The sequence below is a fragment of the Haliotis cracherodii genome, unplaced genomic scaffold (genome assembly GCF_022045235.1).
Source record: "Haliotis cracherodii isolate W230 unplaced genomic scaffold, xgHalCrac1.p SCAF_1, whole genome shotgun sequence".
NCBI lineage: Eukaryota > Metazoa > Mollusca > Gastropoda > Lepetellida > Haliotidae > Haliotis > Haliotis cracherodii.
In genome coordinates, this window is record NW_027266264.1 from 75147249 (window position 1) to 75169985 (window position 22737).

Genomic DNA, 22737 nt, shown 5'->3' on the forward strand with positions numbered 1-22737 from the left:
AAATATTTTGAACTTGCTCCAAAAACCTTTGTCAGCGAAAGGGGTCATAAGTGGCATGATAGCGCTAGCGTTATCGAACTGAAATATAGTCTTTGTGGAGAGGCGAGGTGAGGTGAGGAGAAATGAGGTTTGACGTCGAGGTTAAGATTATAGCACTTATATAGCGACGTACACGTGTGTTGTGTGTGTGTTTGTGTGTGTGTGTGTGTGTGTGTGTGTGTGTGTGTGTGTGTGTGCGTGCGTGCGTGCGTGCGTGCGTGCGTGCGCGCGCGTGCCTGCATGAACTAGTCCGGATTAAGCCTGTTTCATAGTGCTAGCCCACTAAGATCCCATCCCAAAATTTAACATGGAAACCAATAGATACAGTATATTGACTTCGAGCCGACCAGTCCTTATTTTAGCCCCTTAATGCCAAGCGCCAGGCAGGGTAACAACAAGCACCTACATTTACCATCTTTTCGTATGAAGCGGCTGGGGATCGAACCCTCGACCTTCCGTCATCGTGTAGATGAATAGGTTTTTATTTAATATTATGTCCACTTAGCCCATTATTTTTTTCTTTTTATTGTAGAGTTAAAGACTGTGTTTGAAAACTATTGCGTACGTGAAATTTTTGTTGGTACATTTAGCGGTCAAAATAGAAAACCCTCAGACATTTTAGTATTCAAAACGGTGGAAAACTTAGGGGCAGGCCATTTGATATAAAGCTGGAGTGGTGATTGGGTTTGGGGGTAGGGTATTTCATTTTCTTCAGTTTTAGGGGCTGATATTATGTTCTTTTGTTTGCGTCGCACTTCAAATTCAACTCATGAAAAGCTTATCAAACTTTTCTCACTGTTTTCTGAAACGTATTAACTTTGCAGATGTAGGTGATTTTAAGACAGAACAATCAAATAGTAGTATAATAAAGCAGTTTTATACAACAAAAGACCATTTACAACACCATGTGTAGCAAAAGCTACAAATTAACAGAACACTGGTCAACTTGACATGTTAGTACTCACAACTGCTGAAGAAATGTACTCTTCAATTACTAAGATTGTGGATGATGGACAAAAATAGTGTCATAGCGACTGATTTACTACACCCATCGTCTGAAGAACATTTAATTGCAAAGGCTCATTTCCCTGGAGCCATGACATCTATATGCCTTGAAACACTTAATCGCTGTTATCTATAAGATGCTAATCCTATTTGTTAATTCACATTTTTGTGTACATCGACCGTCTGCCATCCTGAACGAGATGTGCAAGTATGTCACTGATGAATTACTGTTCTCATTTATATTTATTACTAACTAAATGTCAGGTGACCTTGGCTATATAAGCTTTGGTCCAGAGAGATTGAAAAGAGGAGAAAAGAAAGGTCTTACACTTAGCCTAGCTAGGGTTAGGCTGGGTGCTCCGGGGCACCTAGACAACAACCACAACCACTATGTGCTGACCTGGCACATAGTGTCTTTTGTATGTATATATCTACATGTAAAAAGTAAAAAGTAAAGCCATCATCTCCAAGTTGTCACTTCCTACTGAGAACCATACCTCGGTCCCTTGCATATACGAGTATGCAAATTATTCATTAATCAACGTCAGACCGACCCGCTTTGTTAATAGCATGATAACTTTTGTAAACTGACGAATAAAACCAAACAGAAAGTTGTACACCTTGGCTCCAAACTCCGAATGGTGTTCGAAAATGGTTGAGAATCAATCGCCCAATCACAACCCAAACAATTTGTTGAGTTATGCACGTGCCACAGTACCCAGATCAAACTTACGATTGAAGAAATACTTTTGCTGCGCTTGCAGTATACCAGTCTACAAAGGTATGGATATAACAAGAACGCACTGTTCATCCACGCCCACCCCACACCCCTAGACAGTGACATATGACATGGAGGAAACATTACCGGACAGAGTTACATTGACCAGTCTCTCTACCTAAATGTACTGTCGTGTTTGTGACAGGATTTCCCGAACCTGTTTCAGTAGCATAACACAAAGCTCCACACAACGTCTTGTCGTGGTCAGCACAATCAACAGACTAATTACCTATAGAACACTTGTGGGATCTCCTTCACCGACAAAATTGAGCACGACCAGTTCGCGTATATAACAATGGTCAGTTAGGACAATGCCCTCCGAGAAGAATGGCGTTGATTCCCATTTCTTGTGATGTCTCATATTTCTGAGTGAAAAAATGGCCTAGATTGCCTGGACTATGGTGGGCATACGCGATACTGACTGATCAGTGCGACATTATGAAGGATTAAAAGGAGTTTTATGTGCTGCTTTTAGTCTTGATGGTACATCGACTACTGAAAAACAGACCCTATCTTTCAAACCGTGGACTCAATACCATCATGTTTGTTCTCATTCACGGCGTAACTTAATTCATGTCTTTTGACAATACAAGTATCTTCCTGGACACCAGTCCTGTCCTGTTTTAAGAACAAACAATGTTGGTTGGTAACATTTCTTTTACTCGTCAGTTAAGGTTATTTCAAAACATTATTTTTACTTTTATATATGTTTTATGTTGTATTTTTTCAAGTAAGCGTAAATGATGCTTAACATAACATTCACATCACAAGAAATAATTTGTATTGATGAGGAAGGCATTTTTTATTGAGGCGACCGATAGTAGCTTGCAATAATAAAATGTCGCATTTTCATTATGCATTCACTATCAAAATTCGCTACACTTTGTTCGTGATCACTACTTCTCTTGATGCCGAAACACTCGTGATAAAAACAAAAACAGCATTCACACATGAGTCTTCATTCAACCAAAAGTAATGAGCTGTGTTTTTAAGAAAAACAAACCCGCAACCACCTCTTCTTTTACAGGGTTTGTAAATTGATATATTTTTATTAACGGCCAGGGCTGTATTAGTGTCACTGTACATACATATAGAGAAGCAAGCTACATGTACTATGTTATGTTGCAGGACGAAGTGATGTGATATGCAAATGGCTGCTCGGAAATGGACACCAACAAAGAGGCCGCTTCCCGTCAAAACAGCTATGGTGGAAGTAGCGAGGTTAGTACACGTTGTCCAATGGTGTACGTGTTTTGATATCAGCCGGTACGGGTAGGCAGTGTGCACGACCAAGTTTATGTAATATGTAACAGTAGACTTTATATTGGGTCGATAACTGTTTTATGCACCTGACCAAAACCAGAAATTGACGTATGTTGGTATTGTTTGGTTGCATAAAGCCAGTAATAATACCTGTTATATTACACCTCATATAAAGTGTATAACTGATTTTTTTGTATCATAAACCGATAATAGGAGACTCAACATATCAATCTATGTTAGCTACAATAATATTATGATGTTCCAACATACGGGGACATCTGATTGGCTTCGGTTTGGGGGAACACCACGTCTGGGTAATTCCCATTCTGTTTTTATAAACTCAAGTCAATACCGTAAATTATCAGACCTGACTTGTGGTCAGTATGCGTCTCTGTTGATATAGGCCAATGAATATGGCGGAAGACTTCGCATTATAAAATACTATGATTTATAACCATTTAGATAGACATCAAAGAGGCTAGCAATACTTCTACTCGTTGTCCGCCAATTCAACAGAAGCATCGGCTTCAATCCACATTTAAACGTTTTACACATTGTATTTTCATTTCAATCGATCTGCATACCATTCATTATTTATGTTTGTATATCGATATAAATGTTCACAACGATACATCAGTGCTGTATATCGTTGGTATTCTGTTGTAGAACTAAGGGATTAAGATGTGGTCAGGCAGTGAATCGCGATTACTTGATTGCGTGTAGTTGTCCCTCATCAACCTCTGGTTGACCTGCTCCAAACCCGATTGTTCACATGCCGTCGTGATACAGCTGGAATAATACTGAACAACATTCTCTAACCCATCTGTGTTATGCAGGCGTGTATCATTGTGAAAGAACAAAACAGTAAGACAAGATTGTTAGCTAGAAAGGCTCGTGGACCCTGAAAGAGACTGTAGTCTCAAACACGAACGTTCTTTAACCCTTACAAAGGCGGAAGTATGAGTACGGTGGCACTGTATAGCAGATAAAAGGCTCCGAAATCTGTACAGGGTTGCGTCCCTTAATCGTTGCAGGAACCTATGATCGAGGGTTTTCGGTTCGCCCTGATAATGTTTCAAAGTTTGTCAGCAGAACATTTGCACTCATGGGTATCACCAAAGCTGTAAACGCATAGGACCTTTATCACTTCGGGCTTTCTTTCTAATCAAGAAAATATCGTTTAAAGCGACTCCCCCAATCACTCTTCCTTGTTGACTTAACGCAAACCCCGCACAATGCACAGTATGTGAGTTTACGATGTATTCACATGCACAGTATGCTAGTTAACGATATATTCACATGCACTGTATGTGAGTTTCCGATGTATTCACATGCACTGTATGTTAGTTAACGATGTATTCACATGCACTGTATGTGAGTTTACGATGTATTCACATGCACAGTATGTGAGTTTACGATGTATTCACATGCACTGTATGTTAGTTAACGATGTATTCATATGCACTGTATGTTAGTTTAGGATGTATTCACCAAGCACTGTGTGTTAGTTTATGAGGTTTTCACCATGCGCTGTGTGTTCGTTTAGGATGTATTCACATGCACTGTATGTTAATTTAGGATGTATTCACCATGCACCAGGTGTAGGTTTAGGGTGTATTCACCAAGCACAGTGTGTTAGGTTATGAGGTATTCAAATGCACTGTATGTTAATTTAGGATGTATTCACCATGTACTGTGTGTTAGTTTAGGATGTATTCACCATGCAATATGTGTTAGTTGAGGATGTATTCACATGCACTGTATGTAGGTTTAGGATGTATTCATATGCACTGTATATTGATTTAGGATGTATTCACCATGCACCGGTTGTTAGTTTAGGATGTATTCACGTGCACTGTATGTATGTTTAGGATGTATTCACATGCACTGTATGTTAATTTAGGATGTATTCACCAAGCACTGAGTGTTAGTTTAGGATGTATTCACATGCACTGTATGTTAATTTAGGATGTATTCACCATGCACCGGGTGTTAGTTTAGGATGTATTCACCATGCACTGTGTTAGTTTGGGATGTATTCACATGCATTGTATGTAGGTTTAGGATGTATTCACCAAGCACTGTGTGTTAGTTTATGAGGTATTCACATGCACTGTATGTTAATTTAGGATGTATTCACCATGTACTGTGTGTTAGTTTACGATGTATTCACCATGCACTGGGTGTTAGTTTACGATGTATTCACCATGCACTGGGTGTTACTTTACGATGTATTCACCATGCACTGGGTGTTAGTTTACGATGTATTCACCATGCACTGGGTGTTACTTTACGATGTATTCACCATGCACTGTATGTCAGTTTACGATGTATTCACCATGCACTGTACACCGGTGTTGAGCAGATCATGTCGTGCAGTGACAGCCTGGACATCGATGAAAGTGATGCACATTCCTCGGAGGAGGTCCAAGGTGAGGGAAGCTTCTCCTACCGACGGTTGTCAAGGCGACACAAGTGCGTCATCGTCAGCATCTGTACCACAAGCTTCATCATCATGATGAGCGAGTCCATCATGAGTCCCCTCTATCCTGTGGAGGTAGGGAATCTATTCACATGTCAAACTCTGGCTATAAACCAAAGCGTTGACGTTTCAAAAATACTGCTACAACGAACTGATTTACATAACAGCGCACAAGTGTCAACTCTGGATGGACCTAAGGAAAGAACAAGTCAATGGAAATAAACGTTTTGGCACCTATGAATATCGAACTGATTTTATTGTCTCTTGAAGTCTGTTAAACACGTTGTAATTACTGTATTTCGATACTGTATTATTAGATTGACGTAGTATTGCTGGAGCGCTTGTTTTGTGTTACTATGCTTGTTACATGTTACAGACGGAAGTACGCGGAATCAGTACGCTGGTGTCCGGATGGGTGTTTGCCGCGTACGCCCTCGGACAAGTCATCTTCTCTCCACTTATTGGTAAATATGTAAGTACGGTTGAATAGTTAGTTTGTCAAGTAACTTCTCGTAAAGTCACGGCTTTGTGTATGCATAACTCATGATGTGTTTATCTAACAACAACAACAACAACAACAACAACTCTGTTCGCTGCTCAGGACCAGTCACTTCCCACTCGAATCTGTCAATGTCTCATTTTGCATTAAAATGTAAATATGAAATGTTGATTGTGTAATGAATTGAGACTGTCCAACACATTGTCAGTGGATGCCCAGCCTTGGCACAAACTCAGTATCTTAAACGACATGATGGTGTAGCTCGATCAGTTTATCACCATCTTCGCCATGCTCGTGGTTTTGACACAGAGGTCCACACATGGTATGACCCTGAATATGTAGAGGGCGTCATGGAAAATGATCAATACAAAATTCTTTGGAATAGGCCCATTTACAGCCTTAGACGCATCCAGGCCAGCTAACCTGATCTTGTCTTTTTTTATAAATCCAAAGAAATCATTTATAGCATTGAATTTTCTGTCCCCTTTGACACTAATGTGATTGACAAGATTGAGAAAAACATGGCAAATATGCGTACCTCGCTTTGGAAATGTTGTCCGACTCCCCATTGTTCTCGGTGCCTTAGGTTTGGTACCTCCCAATCTGTTGACTGACATTGGGAGAGTACCCGGGTTTGCTACCAGGAATACAGCCCTTCTCACAATCTGGGTAATGCAGAAGACTGCAGGGTTAGGGAGTCTTCACATTCTCCGAAAAGTTCTGGGTGGATTTGAGTAGGCAGCGCTTCCTGGGAGAAGTCCCATTCGCTCTCTCGGCTGCTTGTAGAGGGAGCAAGGGCCCTGAGCTGATGATGAACCTAACCAGCCTGACTGTGCCAGGATCACCCAAACCCTCTTTGCTGCATTTTTTATTGTGAAGTCACTTGCCTGAGGAGACACCACATGTGCCACATGAGCTACATGAGCGTCAATGTGGGGCAGGGCCAAAAACCTAAAAACTCGGGAGTCAATTTGTCGAACGCGGTCACCAATCAAACTGTTTTCCGCGATCCGCCGTTGCTTAATTTCACCTGATAAGTGACGGAATGGACTGTTGTATTGACCAAAGTAATTATAGATTTGCACCCCGGATACCGGTGGATTATTTGAAACATTTACATAAATATTTGACGAAACATATACATAAATATTTGAATAAACAATTACATAAATATTTGAATGACCATTTACATAAATATTCGAATGAACAATTATAAAAATATTTGAATGAACATTTACATAAATATTTGAATAAACAATTATATAAATATTTGAAGAAACATTTACATAAATATTAGAATGTAAATCTACACTTTTCTTCATACACCGTATTCTTACAGATACCGAATATCGGATCCAGATTCGTCTACCTGTCTGGGGTATTCTTCGCTGGAGGGTGTACGTTGCTGTTTGGGTAGGTTCACTACCATTGACCAAAAACTATCGAAAATCTATTATGCCTCCTTGCCATACGCGGCTCCAGACTAGGGTAGGGTACATCGGTGCCCACCCACCTCTCTGAAGCATACTAATCATGTAGAAACTCAAAACGTCGAATATCTCGAAGTGAAACACCGTTCTCATCTCGTCTGACATATCCATTTCCGTTTTCGTATTTCTTGAATCATCTGATATGCCAAAGTTTCGTCTCACATATGATTTATCTCTCTATTTTAGAACGTTGGCTATCGTATTAAAGGTGAATGAACGATCCAAATTTCATATGACTTATTATTTTATGACTACCACGAAACCTCGGTCAACTTAAATGGAACGCTCAGTCCAAATCTTATCTCAAGTATCATTTTCCCCTATATCCAGAAACGATGGTTTTCTCGAAGGAACTTCGACGTTATGACACATTTTGCTTTCAACTAACCTTTTCCATCAAGGTTTTATCATAATAATCCTGGTCAAGTCAATCCAGAATTGTTATGGAATTGACTAACTATGACACTTCTCTGGTCAACATGATGTCCGATGCTGTCCTATGGAGTGTTAACACCTATTGGCACTTACCTTTTAAGCAGACCCGTGAAGATCCGGGATGGAATAGGTCTTCGGCAACCCATGCTTACCGTGAAAGGTGACTAAGCTTGTCGTAAGAGGCGACTAACCGGATCGGGTGGTCAGGCTCGTTGACTTGGTTGATGCATGTCATCGATCCCAATTGCGTGGATCGATGTCCATGATGTCAATCACTGAATTGTCTGGCCAAGACTCGATTATTTACAGACCGCTGTCATATAGCTGGAAGATTGCTGAGTGCGGCGTTAAACAACAAACAAACAAACAAACGTTTTAAGCAACAATGTTTAAGTGGTTTCCCTTACCGGAAGAGCAGGACATGTCAGTCCTTTTCGTGAACACCTGTTATCATCACTGATTTTCAGATCCTTCAAATTAATGTTCATCACTATTTTGCATGTTACGCTCTACGCCCTATTGAATCTGTTGCGGATGATATCCGAGACTTATTACTTTCTGGCGTTGACGTTAGAATGGACCTGTGTTACAGCATATTGGAGTACATCCCGCTGGCTGACGGCCAGTTGGTGTTCGTGGTGTTCTGCTTCCTCATGCAGATCGTCCTGTCTATAGGGGTCACTGCTCAGCAAACTGCCGCATTCACTATGGCCTCCAAAGAGTTCGGGTCTAATTTTACTGCTGTGTTTGTAAGTATGTCCCCATAGTCAGTTATACGTTAAAATAACATTTCAGTCGCTGTACTATCATAAGACAACGTTATTGCTTCCAGGCTCCCATTTCACAATACGAAATATTAAGGCAAATACAATTTACTTACGATTCGAGGTTTAAACATTAGACGAGGGGGGTGAGGAAAAGTGGCTGCTAGGACTAGTCCGGAATTACTGTGCTAGCCCACTGAGATACCATGCCGCAATCGGACTACGAACCGGCCATCATATAGCTTGAATATTGCTGAGTGCGGCGTTAAACAACAAACAAACAAACAAACAAACAAACTACGAACCGACCAGTCCTAATTGTATCCCCTTAATGTCGAGTGTCTTGCAGTATAACAGATAGTACTGTCTTATAACTTCTTTTGGTATGACCCGGCCCTGGGATCGAACCGCAGATCTTTCGCTCTTCTGGCTGACGCACTGTCCACTAGACCACGGAGTTATGGTACTTCCCATCGTATTGTATGACTGTGAAATATGGAGTTTCGAAAATATCTAAATTGTTGAAAAAATACATGTCACATTTTTTAGAACACTCTTAGAACATCTCCATTAATCATGATATACGGAGAACGTGTCATAGTACCTTCACTATCGTAGCCGAAACAGGAACAATATGTATCTGGGTGCTGCTGTACAAGGCAATCTTAGCGCTAAGGTTGTCTTTGCTCCCATACCTTAACATAGACTTACGACAGTCTTAGCGCTAAGCTTGTTTTGTACAACGGCACCCTGGGCACATATAGAAAATACTTGTCTTACTTAGGTACATGTTACTTCACAATGACATTTTGAAAGGTAAATCCCATTTCATTAAATCTCTGTTAGCTGATGAACACAAACCAAAAGGCGCATTGTGTGAGTGTCGAGTTCTACATTAAGGACAGAACATTCTCACCCTTTTCGCGGACTGTCATCACTGATTTTCAGTGATCCGTCATATCATTTTTAGACCGCCTCCGTGGTCTAATGGTAGAGCGTCCGCCCGGAGAGCGGAAGGTACGGGGCTCGATCCCCGGTCGCGTCATACCAAAGATGTTAAAAGATCTGGCGCTCGGCATTAAGGGGCTAAAACAAGGACTGGTCGGCTCGGAGTCAGTATACTGTGTCTGAGTGGGGTAGCCATGTTAAACTGTGGCATGGTATCTCAGTGAGCTAGCACTATAAATCGGCATCAGTCTGGACTAGTACAAGCAGCCACACACACACACACACACAAGTGCATGCACGTCGCTATATAAGTGCAATAATCTTAGACGCGACTTTTACCCCATTTCACCTCACTTCATATCATTTTGACCGCTGTCTTGGCTTTTTCGCCCAGTTCAATCTGTTTCGTCGGATAATCGAGACTGGTTATTATCTTGCAATGACGTTTTATATTTACCAATTGAAAGAGGCAGATTGCACAAAACAGACATCATTGCTGAGATAGGACATGCATGGGTGATGAGGGTTAGTGTGTCTTTATTGTGATTATTTTGTATATATGATCTTACTCTAACACTGAAGGGTATGTTTCAGGGAATGATGGAGGTGTTTGTTGGGCTGGGGATGACGGTTGGACCTGCAATAGGCGGCTTCCTGTACACGGTAAGGCATTGTTGGAATGGTGGATGTCGATGTTTCACGTCTGAAAGAAAACATTACATCACGTATATATTATATGCCGCTTGGAGTCTGACACGTTTTTACTGGGTCTATCCTGATATCTGACATGTATGTATTAGATGTCGCTTGAGGTTTGACACGTTCTATTAGAACCTTCCTGAGATCTGACACGTACATGTTAGATCCCCCGGCCTGGAGGTCTGATACGTTCTATTAGATCCTTCCTGAGATTTGACACGTACATATTAGATCCCCCGGCCTGGAGGTCTGACACGCTCTATTAGATCCTTCCTGAGATCTTACGCGTACATATTAGATCCCCCGGTCTGGAGGTCTGACACGTTCTATTAGATCCTTCCTGAGATCTGACACGTACATATTAGATCCCTCTTGAGGTCTGACACGTTCTATTAGATCCTTCCTGAGATCTTACACGTACATATTAGATCCCCCGGCCTGGAGGTCTGACACGTTCTTTTAGATCCTTCCTGAGATCTGACACGTACATATTAGATCCCCCGGCCTGGAGGTCTAACACGTTCTATTAGATCCTTCCTGAGATCTTACACGTACATGTTAGATCCACCGGTCTGGAGGTCTGATACGTTCTATTAGATCCTTCCTGAGATCTTACACGTACATATTAGATCCCCCGACCTGGAGGTCTGACACGTTCTATTAGATCCTTCCTGAGATCTTACACGTACATGTTAGATCCCCCGGTCTGGAGGTCTGACACGTTCTATTAGATCCTTCCTGAGATTTGACACGTACATGTTAGATCCCCCGGCATGGAGGTCTGACACGTTCTATTAGATCCTTCCTGAGATTTGACACGTACATGTTAGATCCCCCGGCCTATTACACGTATGTACACGTTCTATTAGATCCTTCCTGAGATCTTACACGTACATATTAGATTCCCCGGCCTGGAGGTCTGACACGTTCTATTAGATCCTTCCTGAGATCTGACACGTACATATTAGATTCCCCGGCCTGGAGGTCTGACACGTTCTATTAGATCCTTCCTGAGATCTAACACGTACATATTAGATCCCCCGGCCTGGAGGTCTGACACGTTCTATTAGATCCTTCCAGAGATCTAACACGTACATATTAGATCCCCCGGTCTGGAGGTCTGATACGTTCTATTAGAACCTTCCTGAGATCTTACACGGACATATTAGATACCCCGGCCTGGAGGTCTGACACGTTCTATTAGAACCTTCCTGAGATCTGACACGTACATGTTAGATCCCCCGGTCTGGAGGTCTGATACGTTCTATTAGAACCTTCCTGAGATCTTACACGTACATATTAGATCCCCCGGCCTGGAGGTCTGACACGTTCTATTAGAACCTTCCTGAGATCTTACACGTACATTTTAGATCCCCCGGTCTGGAGGTCTGACACGTTCTATTAGAACCTTCCTGAGATCTGACACGTACATGTTAGATCCCCCGGCATGGAGGTCTGACACGTTCTATTAGATCCTTCCTGAGATTTGACACGTACATGTTAGATCCCCCGGCCTATTACACGTATGTACACGTTCTATTAGATCCTTCCTGAGATCTTACACGTACATATTAGATTCCCCGGCCTGGAGGTCTGACACGTTCTATTAGATCCTTCCTGAGATTTGACACGTACATATTAGATTCCCCGGCCTGGAGGTCTGATACGTTCTATTAGATCCTTCCTGAGATCTGACACGTACATATTAGATTCCCCGGCCTGGAGGTCTGACACGTTCTATTAGATCCTTCCTGAGATCTAACACGTACATATTAGATCCCCCGGCCTGGAGGTCTGACACGTTCTATTAGATCCTTCCTGAGATCTAACACGTACATATTAGATCCCCCGGTCTGGAGGTCTGATACGTTCTATTAGAACCTTCCTGAGATCTTACACGGACATATTAGATACCCCGGCCTGGAGGTCTGACACGTTCTATTAGAACCTTCCTGAGATCTGACACATACATGTTAGATCCCCCGGTCTGGAGGTCTGATACGTTCTATTAGAACCTTCCTGAGATCTTACACGTACATATTAGATCCCCCGGCCTGGAGGTCTGACACGTTCTATTAGAACCTTCCTGAGATTTGACACGTACATGTTAGATCCCCCGGCATGGAGGTCTGACACGTTCTATTAGATCCTTCCTGAGATTTGACACGTACATGTTAGATCCCCCGGCCTATTACACGTATGTACTCGTTCTATTAGATCCTTCCTGAGATCTTACACGTACATATTAGATTCCCCGGCCTGGAGGTCTGACACGTTCTATTAGATCCTTCCTGAGATTTGACACGTACATATTAGATTCCCCGGCCTGGAGGTCTGACACGTTCTATTAGATCCTTCCTGAGATCTAACACGTACATATTAGATCCCCCGGCCTGGAGGTCTGACACGTTCTATTAGATCCTTCCAGAGATCTAACACGTACATATTAGATCCCCCGGTCTGGAGGTCTGATACGTTCTATTAGAACCTTCCTGAGATCTTACACGGACATATTAGATACCCCGGCCTGGAGGTCTGACACGTTCTATTAGAACCTTCCTGAGATCTGACACGTACATGTTAGATCCCCCGGTCTGGAGGTCTGATACGTTCTATTAGAACCTTCCTGAGATCTTACACGTACATATTAGATCCCCCGGCCTGGAGGTCTGACACGTTCTATTAGAACCTTCCTGAGATCTTACACGTACATTTTAGATCCCCCGGTCTGGAGGTCTGACACGTTCTATAAGAACCTTCCTGAGATCTGACACGTACATATTAGATCCCCCGGCATGGAGGTCTGACACGTTCTATTAGATCCTTCCTGAGATTTGACACGTACATGTTAGATCCCCCGGCCTATTACACGTATGTACACGTTCTATTAGATCCTTCCTGAGATCTTACACGTACATATTAGATTCCCCGGCCTGGAGGTCTGACACGTTCTATTAGATCCTTCCTGAGATTTGACACGTACATATTAGATTCCCCGGCCTGGAGGTCTGATACGTTCTATTAGATCCTTCCTGAGATTTGACACGTACATATTAGATCCCCCGGCCTGGAGGTCTGACACGTTCTATTAGATCCTTCCTGAGATCTAACACGTACATATTAGATCCCCCGGTCTGGAGGTCTGATACGTTCTATTAGAACCTTCCTGAGATCTTACACGGACATATTAGATACCCCGGCCTGGAGGTCTGACACGTTCTATTAGATCCTTCCTGAGATCTGACACGTACATTTTAGATCCCCCGACCTGGAGGTCTGACACGTTCTATTAGATCCTTCCTGAGATTTGACACGTACATATTAGATCCCCAGGCCTGGCGTCTGACACGTTCTATTAGAACCTTCCTGAGATTTGACACGTACATATTAGATCCTCCGACCTGGAGGTCTGACACGTTCTATTAGATCCTTCCTGAGATTTGACGCGTACATGTTAGATCCCCCGGCCTGGAGGTCTGACACGTTCTATTAGATCCTTCCTGATATCTGACACGTACATATTAGATCCCCCGGCCTGGAGGTCTGACACGTTCTATTAGATCCTTCCTGAGATCTGACACGTACATATTAGATCCCCCGGCCTGGAGGTCTGACACGCTCTATTAGATCCTTCCAGAGATCTGACACGTAAATATTAGATCCCGCTTGAGTTCTGACACGTTCTATTAGATCTGATACGTGATTCTAAATTCAACTTGAGGTTGTTGACACGTTGACACGCAGTGTTATAGCACCCTTACCTCATGTCGACATTTCATCCTTTTAAATGGTGACTATTTTTAGCCACTGTTTTGAAACGGTATCGTATTTTCCATTTCATCACGCGCGTCCGTCCATGCAGGGAACACGCATGGCTAAGGTCAATAGGCAACGTACTGTTTCATCTTATCAGTCGATACTGTGTTGACCTGCCTGGATGACAATGGTCGTCTATGTCACATTCTACTGTTCAAGGATGTATTATCCACTTCAGTACAATCTTGTACACATATCCGACGGTACTACGTCATGTGTCGGGTCACGTGGGGGCGTTATCGGGTTGTTATCACTAGGACTAAGGGTTATCAGTGATACATTACTGACTGTGCGAGGGCACCCAAACTAAGAGTGCAACCAAATTAAAATGTCGATGTTGCGTCTTCTCAATTACCTCAATATTAGTCCCGTCACGATCCGGGGTAGAATAGGTCTTCAGCAACCCATGCTTGCCGTCAAAGGCGTCTATGCTTGTCGTACGATTCGTCTAACGAGATCGGGTTGTCAGGCTCGCTGACTTGATTGGTGCATGTCATCGTATCCCAATTGCGTTGATCGATGCTCATGATGTCAATCACTGGATTGTCTGGTCCAGATATTACAGCAGCAGCTTTTCACAGCGGTGGCCGGGCGATAAACGTATTAAAATCGACTACAGCAACACAGTGGAAAAGTTTCTAGAGTCTGTCTGACAGTCCCTGAACTTGTTTTCCCTTCCGCACAGCCCTTACTATAATATTATAGCCTTAATTGAAGCAAGTCTAGATATTCCACAGGCCTGAATGTCACTTGGGCTCCTTTTTAATGGAAATGAAATAATTTGTTTCTATCAAAATAATACGCTTTCAGAGACTAAGCGTTAGTCTAAAGTTTCTAGTTCCAAGTATGTGTGTTATTGAGGTTATCAATAAGGAATACTGTTATACGTATTATAATGTGGGCTAACAGGTGGTGACAAATGTTATAATTGGGATAACATTTTCTTAGTAAAGTACAGATTCTCGTACTTTTTGGGGTTGAGTATCGTCCGGGATTCGAACCCACACTTGCCAGAGTGAGGCACCTTACCGCCAGCACACAAAGTCAGCTATCTAACCCACTCAGCCACCGAGGCTTCCACAAAAATGAAAGTCCGACATTTGGTAGTCTAGATCACGTACTTTGAGTACCCCTCTGACAAGTGAAAATTGACACGGCTCCCATGGCCGAAAGGTGGAGACTGGACAACTGGGTTCAAATTATCAAAGAAAGCAAGTTGTCTAGTGCTTAATGCCTCCAATTTGCTGTTTTGTTTATCGTATAACCGATGTCATTTCTTGGTACAAATTGTGTCACGACAGATCATGTCGGTATGATGCCAGTTTACGCAGGGCAGGGTGGCGGTTGCATCAGCTGATCAAAGCTAACCGCCCGGGGAGAGGCGGGCCATATCTATTACGGTTCTGCAAAATATTTTGATTCATTAAACGCTCGCACAACGTTTCACAAATGGTTAAACCTTCTTCAGTCTTCCTGTTTTGATTGTTGGTTGACAATAGTCTCGCTATTTAAAAGTGGGCTATAAGTTGGAGGTTGGATCAGATGGATGATGGACAGTTTAATGGATTGATTATACATTAGAGAACATAATATCCATTTATTCTTTAAATAATTAATAAAAGCAATATCAAAACCCTGGGACGAACGATAGTGCACACAATGTCTTGGCAAACATTCCTACTGTCTACACTTCCACTGAATATATAGACCCGTGAAGATTCCGGGGTAGAATAGGTCTTCAGCAACCCATGCTTGCCGTAAAAGGTGACTATGCTTGTCGTAAAAGGCGACTAACGGGATCGGGTGGTCAGGCTCGCTGACTTGGTTGATACATGTCATCGATCCCAATTGCGTGGATCGATGCTCATGATGTCAATCACTGGATTGTCTGGTCCAGACTCGATTATTTACAGACCGCCGTCATATAGCTGGAATATTGCTGAGTGCGGCGTTAAACAACAAACCAACCTACCAAATCCACTGAATATAGAATTAGCACTAACCATCATGTTCTCTGTGTGTTGCAGCTGGGTGGGTTTCACCTGCCGTTCGTGGTGGTCGGGTGTCTGATCGTCTTAAGTCTTCCGTTCAACTATTTCCTCCTTCCATCTGTGCGGGGTACGATGTTTACTGATATGCTCCACTTTCTGGGTACAAACAGGATTTGAGATACACTAGTAGTGTCATTATGAGGACAACATTGCTTTGGTGCGTGAACTCTCGGGCAGCGATCACCATAACACTATTGATACATTTATCTATTACATTACTCTAAGGAGAGTGAATTAATTTCGTTTTAGGTCATTCTTATCAATATTCCGAAATTTATCACTGCGGGGAGACATCAGAAATGATCTTCACACATTGTACCTATGTGGGGAATCGAACTTGTCTTCGGCGTGACGAGCGAATGGTTTCACCACTAGGCTACCCCACTTACTTGTAGGAGAAAAAATGATATATGTAACAAATGTTATATTTGGGATATCACTTTCTGAGTAAAGTACAGATTCTCGTACTTTTTGGTTTTGGGTTGAGTCCCGCCCGGGAGTGAGGCACCTAATCGCCAACACACTAAGTCAACGATCTACCCACTCAGCCACCGAGGCTTCTACAAAAAGGAGAGCCCGACAACTGGTAGTCTAGATCACGTACTTCGTGTACCCCTCTGACAAGTGTAAATTGGCACGGCTATGAACACACAATGCCATTTAGAAAGTGGTCAAATGTAACAAATGTTACATTTGGGATAACACTTTCTTAGTAAAGTACAGATTCTCGTACCTTTTGGGTTGATTCCCGTCCGAGATTTGAACCCACACTGACGATTAGGTGCCTCACTCTGGCAGTGTGGGTTCAAATCCCGGACGGGACTCAACCCAAAAAGTATGAGAATCTGTACTTTACTAAGAAAGTGTTATCCTAAATGTAACATTTGTTACATTTGACCACTTTCTAAAAGACATTGTGTGTTTAAAACAATATATGTTATGAATTTTTAGCATATTTAATTTAATTTGAAACGGCTGTAGTTGGAGGTTTCAAATGTTAAAAACCCCACAAAAACATATTCATACGCAATGAAACTAGGGCATCTCAGAGTCAAATAGCATTTAACAACATTATTCATCCGATCAGATTACAGGACACACTCTCCTCCATTTTCCAATTATCAATATTCTCTACATCCTGTGTATGATGGACTCACGTGTATATATACTTTGTAGATGAGCGGCGTTACATGTCGACCAATGCCGACAGGGCAGTTTCTAAGCCTAAAGGAATCTCGGCCACCCGAACCATACTCAGGGACCCAACGGCGCTGGTCACTCTCCTGTCAGTGGTGCTAGGGGCAGGGGTGTGGGCAGTACTGGACCCCATACTGGAACCAAGACTCACTGACGTAAGTTGGTATTGTACAAATGATCGAATTCGAGGTACTACCATATTAGTGGTAAGGGTAGACCGCCTTGGTGGTCTAGTGGTAGAGCGTCCGCCCGGAGAGCGGAAGGTCCGGGGTTCGATTCCCGGTCGCGTCACACCAAAAGACGTTAAGAGATGGTACTTGTTGTTACCCTGTCTGGCGCTCGGCATTAAGGGGCTAAAACAAGGACTGGTCGGCTCGGAGTCAGTATACTGTGTCTGAGTGGGGTATTCATGTTAAACTGCGGGATGGTATCTCAGTGGGCTAGCACTATAAATAGGCATCAGTCCGGACTAGTACAAGCAGCCACACACACGTGCATGCACGTCGCTATATAAGTGCAATAATCTTGGACGCGACGTTAAACCCCGTTTCACCTCACCTGGTGGTAAGGTTTTTTTAGTTACGTTGGTGCAGCTAGTATGTTCACATTATATATATAATTTATGTATATGCAGCATGTACAACGTTCCAATCTATGTAATTATTTAGCTCCGTTTCCCATTTCTTGCATACTGTTGGCGGATTTACTGAAGTAACAAGATTATCATATAACAATCCAGAAGCTTTACCTGATTTAATTAAGTCATAAAAGGATTAAATGTTTAGTGGTAAAGTGTTGATAAAAATAGTTCTGTGAATAGTATCTCTCCATAAATTGGGTATTTTATTTATGGTCAATCGATTGTAATCTAGTATAGTACCCTTTATATCATACATATTTTTAAGTTCGGTAAAAGGTATAGGGCCTTGTGAGTTACATATATCTGTAACGTAATATATTTCCTTCTGATACCAGTGATTGATTATGAAATCAGATAATTTGAATTGATGATTCAGCCACAGTGGTTGCGTAATGTTTTCATCGTTTAGGATATAACTCATGCATTTTGAGTTAGTTGTGTTTAACGCCGCTTTTAACAGTATTACAGTTATATCACGGCGTGTCAGCTTAATGTGGGAGGAAAGCCCGAAGTGATGCAGGTCTCAGACGTTTACCACTTTAGTGAAACCCACGAGAACGAGTATGGTACTGACAAACCTAGAAACATAATCGGGGCGAACCGGGATTCGAACCCACATTCATAGCTTTCTGGCTCGCCAAAGGGACGCAACTCTACACAGCGAATCGATGACTGGGCCACCCGTGCCCCCCTATGCATTTTGACCAAGCATCCAGAGCGTCTTTCCATACAGGATTGTCAACCTGGATTCATTTCCTAACAGTAGTTGGAATTTTTTTTGAAGGGAATCCGCAAAGGTTATTTTTTGGTTGTCTTTTTGGAAAGGTGTCGTTTAAGAGCAGATATCTTTAAGGAGTCAATAAAAGTCCTAATTTTTAACATTCTAATTCCACCCTCATCGTATTTCCGTATTAGATTCGTCCTTTCAATCTTATCCTTCTTATCATTCCGTATTAGTGGGTAGGAATTACCTTAATCATTTCTATTCATTGATGTCATTATCTACACATATATCTGTGGTCATGACTAAGTTATGTTATTACCCAAGTGAGTGAGTGAGTGAGTGAGTGAGTGAGTGGGTTGGTGGGTGAGTGAGTGAGTGAGTGAGTGGGTGGGTGGGTGGGTGGGTGGGTGGGTGGGTGAGTGAGTGAGTGAGTGAGTGAGTGAGTAGTTTTACGCCGCTTTTCTTGCAACATTACAACAATATCACGGCGGGGGACACCAGAAATAGGCACAACACATTGTGCCCATGTGAGGAGCGAACTCGGGCCTTCGGCGTGACGAGCAAACACTTTAACCACCAGGCCATCCCATCGCCCCACTTCATGTATACTCCAGTGTAGGTGAATACGATGATATCTACATGTGCGTGGATCAGAAACAGACAATAAGGCGTTAATGGCGTGATGTAAGTTATTAATGTGGACACAATGTCGTTATTATGTTTCAGTTCGACTTGACTCCAGAAATGAGCGGGGTAATCTTCCTCATCCTCTCCGCATCCTACGCCCTGGGCTCCCCCATCAGCAGCTGGGTTGCAGACAGCCTGGTTAGTTCTAGTCCCTCCATGAGGAAAATTTCAGAAGTCAATGAGTACCTGTCGTCATGGCTATATATAATGCCAAACGCGCAAGATTGTCTGTTTCGTTCCAACAGAACATTAATGAGAAATTAGCGATGTGCTGTGTATGTCGCTACATGCTGAGGGGGTACTTAAAGCATGCACATCAACATTTTGCGATGATCGGACAGGGGATTAATTACCTGAAGTTGAGTAATATACGTTTATCGCTTCCGTGTGATCGGAGTAAAACGGAGTAAGTTTTAATAGGCATTAATCAAATGACTATTTTGGGGAAATATCCTAGTAATGATACTTGCAGCCAGACAACCGTATCCTGATGGTCCCGGGCTTCCTGGTGTGTGCAATATCTCACTTACTGCTCGGCGGCTCTCCTCTTCTTGGCTTCGATCCCGACTACAGGTGAGTGGGTGAGTGAATGAGTGAGTGGGTAGGGGTGAGTGAGTGAGTGAGTGGGTAGGGGTGAGTGAGTGAGTGGGTAGGGGTGAGTGAGTGAGTGAGTGGGTAGGGGTGAGTGTGGGAGCGGGTGATTGGTCGAGTGAGTGGGTGAGTGAGTGAGTGAGTGGGTAGGGATGAGTGAGTGAGTGAGGGGGTAGGGGTGAGTGAGTGAGTGGGTAGGGGTGAGTGTGGGAGCGGGTGATTGGTCGAGTGAGTTGGTGAGTGAATGAGTGGGCAGGGGTGAGTGAGTGAGTGAGGGGGTAGGGGTGAGTGAGTGAGTGGGTAGGGGTGAGTGTGGGAGCGGGTGATTGGTCGAGTGAGTTGGTGAGTGACTGAGTGGGCAGGGGTGAGTGAGTGAGTGAGTGGGTAGGGGTGAGTGAGTGAGTGGGTAGGGGTGAGTGTGGGAGCGGGTGATTGGTCGAGTGAGTGGGTGAGTGAGTGAGTGGGCAGGGGTGAGTGAGTGAGTGAGGGGGTAGGGGTGAGTGAGTGAGTGGGTAGGGGTGAGTGTGGGAGCGGGTGATTGGTCGAGTGAGTGGGTGAGTGACTGAGTGGGCAGGGGTGAGTGAGTGAGTGAGTGGGTAGGGGTGAGTGAGTGAGTGAGTGAGTGTGGGAGCGGGTGAGTGAGTGAGTGAGTGGGTAGGGATGAGTGAGTGAGTGAGGGGGTAGGGGTGAGTGAGTGAGTGGGTAGGGGTGAGTGTGGGAGCGGGTGATTGGTCGAGTGAGTTGGTGAGTGAGTGAGTGGGCAGGGGTGAGTGAGTGAGTGAGGGGGTAGGGGTGAGTGAGTGAGTGGGTAGGGGTGAGTGTGGGAGCGGGTGATTGGTCGAGTGAGTTGGTGAGTGACTGAGTGGGCAGGGGTGAGTGAGTGAGTGAGTGGGTAGGGGTGAGTGAGTGAGTGGGTAGGGGTGAGTGTGGGAGCGGGTGATTGGTCGAGTGAGTGGGTGAGTGAGTGAGTGGGCAGGGGTGAGTGAGTGAGTGAGGGGGTAGGGGTGAGTGAGTGAGTGGGTAGGGGTGAGTGTGGGAGCGGGTGATTGGTCGAGTGAGTGGGTGAGTGACTGAGTGGGCAGGGGTGAGTGAGTGAGTGAGTGGGTAGGGGTGAGTGAGTGAGTGAGTGAGTGTGGGAGCGGGTGATTGGGTGAGTGAGTGGGTGAGTTAGTGAGTGGGTGAGTGAGTGAGTGGGTAGGGGTGAGTGTGGGAGCGGGTGATTGGGTGAGTGTGGGAGCGGGTGATTGGGTGAGTGAGTGAGTGGGTAGGGGTGTGTGAGTGGGTGGGTGGAGGTGAGTGAGTGAGAAAGTGAGCGGGTGATTGGGTGAGTGGGTAGGAGGGAGTGCGAGAAAGAGAGAAAGTTACATTCACTTTCATCATGGCGTGTCAGCTTCATATATGAAGAACGCCTGAAGTGACGCAGGAGCCTAGATGTAACTATTCTGAGAAAAAACAATAACAATGGGCGTGGTGCCGTCAGACCAAGTATAACCTTGGCGAATATAGGCTGAGAATTGCCAGTCACAATCACGACTAAGGCAGTGGATATAAGCACGATGCATCGCCATGCACCACTGGGCTGTCCTTGACACGGCAGGGTAAAACATCTAGCAACAAGCCAGTACATACACATAGCGCCATTAGAGCACATAACCTGTTATTTTTGTAACAAAATGGAAACAAAAGTTCATTTCCTTTCAGAGTGTAATTCTATAAGGACCTAAGTCACAACATTAATTTATCGTGTTACAATTCTTCAGAACCTAAAGATCTATTTATTAAATTGTTATCTGAAAATAATCCTAAGCGCATCAAATATATTGCTTCTACCATAAGAAACATGTTTTTTAGATGACAATTATTCATGTGATACTTGCATTGTTTATTGTTCTACATCACTTAATAACGAATATATCATTGTGAATAGTATTTTATCGTACATAATGTAGTTACTGCACTAAATAAGTAGTGTCTCGTAAGCCAAGATGTGGCTAGATGTTCAACTTTTTTATCATCCCAAACTGGTTTTCACAGGAGATATCGCGTGGGTGAGAGCAAGCGATTTATTACTTGCCCGTGAAGAGATCACCCGTTTAATAAACATACAGCTGTATTACACATTGTGTAATACCAAAACGCGTGCTTATGTACTCTCGGAACACGTTTCACGAACAAATATTGAAAGCTCTCAACATCCCTTGGCCTATTCAACGACATTGCGTGTGGAGATGATAGATCACTGAGAGGAGCTTATGTACACCCGATGACCCCAGCAACCTTGTTGCTAGGTTGACGTCACATGGCATTGTTTCGCCGTAGGATCTTGCAACACAATTCCACAAATTACGTCATCGGTATTGTGACGTCATTGTAAACTTTGAGGTGCAAGGCCCCGTTCCACAAGGCGATCGTACGGTAGCGCAACGACAGTCGGTCTAAGTTAAAGTATATGAGTTGCGATAACCTTAACGCTACGATAATTTTGTGGAACGGACGCCTGAATTCTAAAGGTGGACCGTTGGATGGTATTGAAGTCATACGTTTCAAGTTTTGACGTATTTGAAGTATTACTGTGTTAAACTCAGTTGGATTATGCCGTGGATCGTATAGGTGTTAGCCTATTTACACT

The 22737-nt window shown here is 43.4% G+C and overlaps 1 protein-coding gene across 3 annotated transcripts in view; it reads left to right on the forward strand.

Annotated features, from left to right (window-relative positions):
• The window catches only part of LOC139468754 (MFS-type transporter SLC18B1-like), a 33449-nt gene that overhangs the window by 6087 nt on the left and 4625 nt on the right, over positions 1–22737 (forward strand). For all 3 annotated transcript variants that reach the window (XM_071250888.1, XM_071250904.1, XM_071250896.1), the window contains exons 2-11: positions 2951–3043; positions 5451–5642; positions 5944–6039; positions 7406–7479; positions 8584–8740; positions 10298–10366; positions 16246–16336; positions 17446–17621; positions 19557–19655; positions 19990–20090. In XM_071250888.1, coding sequence (XP_071106989.1) covers positions 2987–3043; positions 5451–5642; positions 5944–6039; positions 7406–7479; positions 8584–8740; positions 10298–10366; positions 16246–16336; positions 17446–17621; positions 19557–19655; positions 19990–20090 — 1112 coding nt within the window. In that variant the 5' untranslated portion in view covers positions 2951–2986. The remainder of the gene's footprint in view (positions 1–2950; positions 3044–5450; positions 5643–5943; positions 6040–7405; positions 7480–8583; positions 8741–10297; positions 10367–16245; positions 16337–17445; positions 17622–19556; positions 19656–19989; positions 20091–22737) is intronic.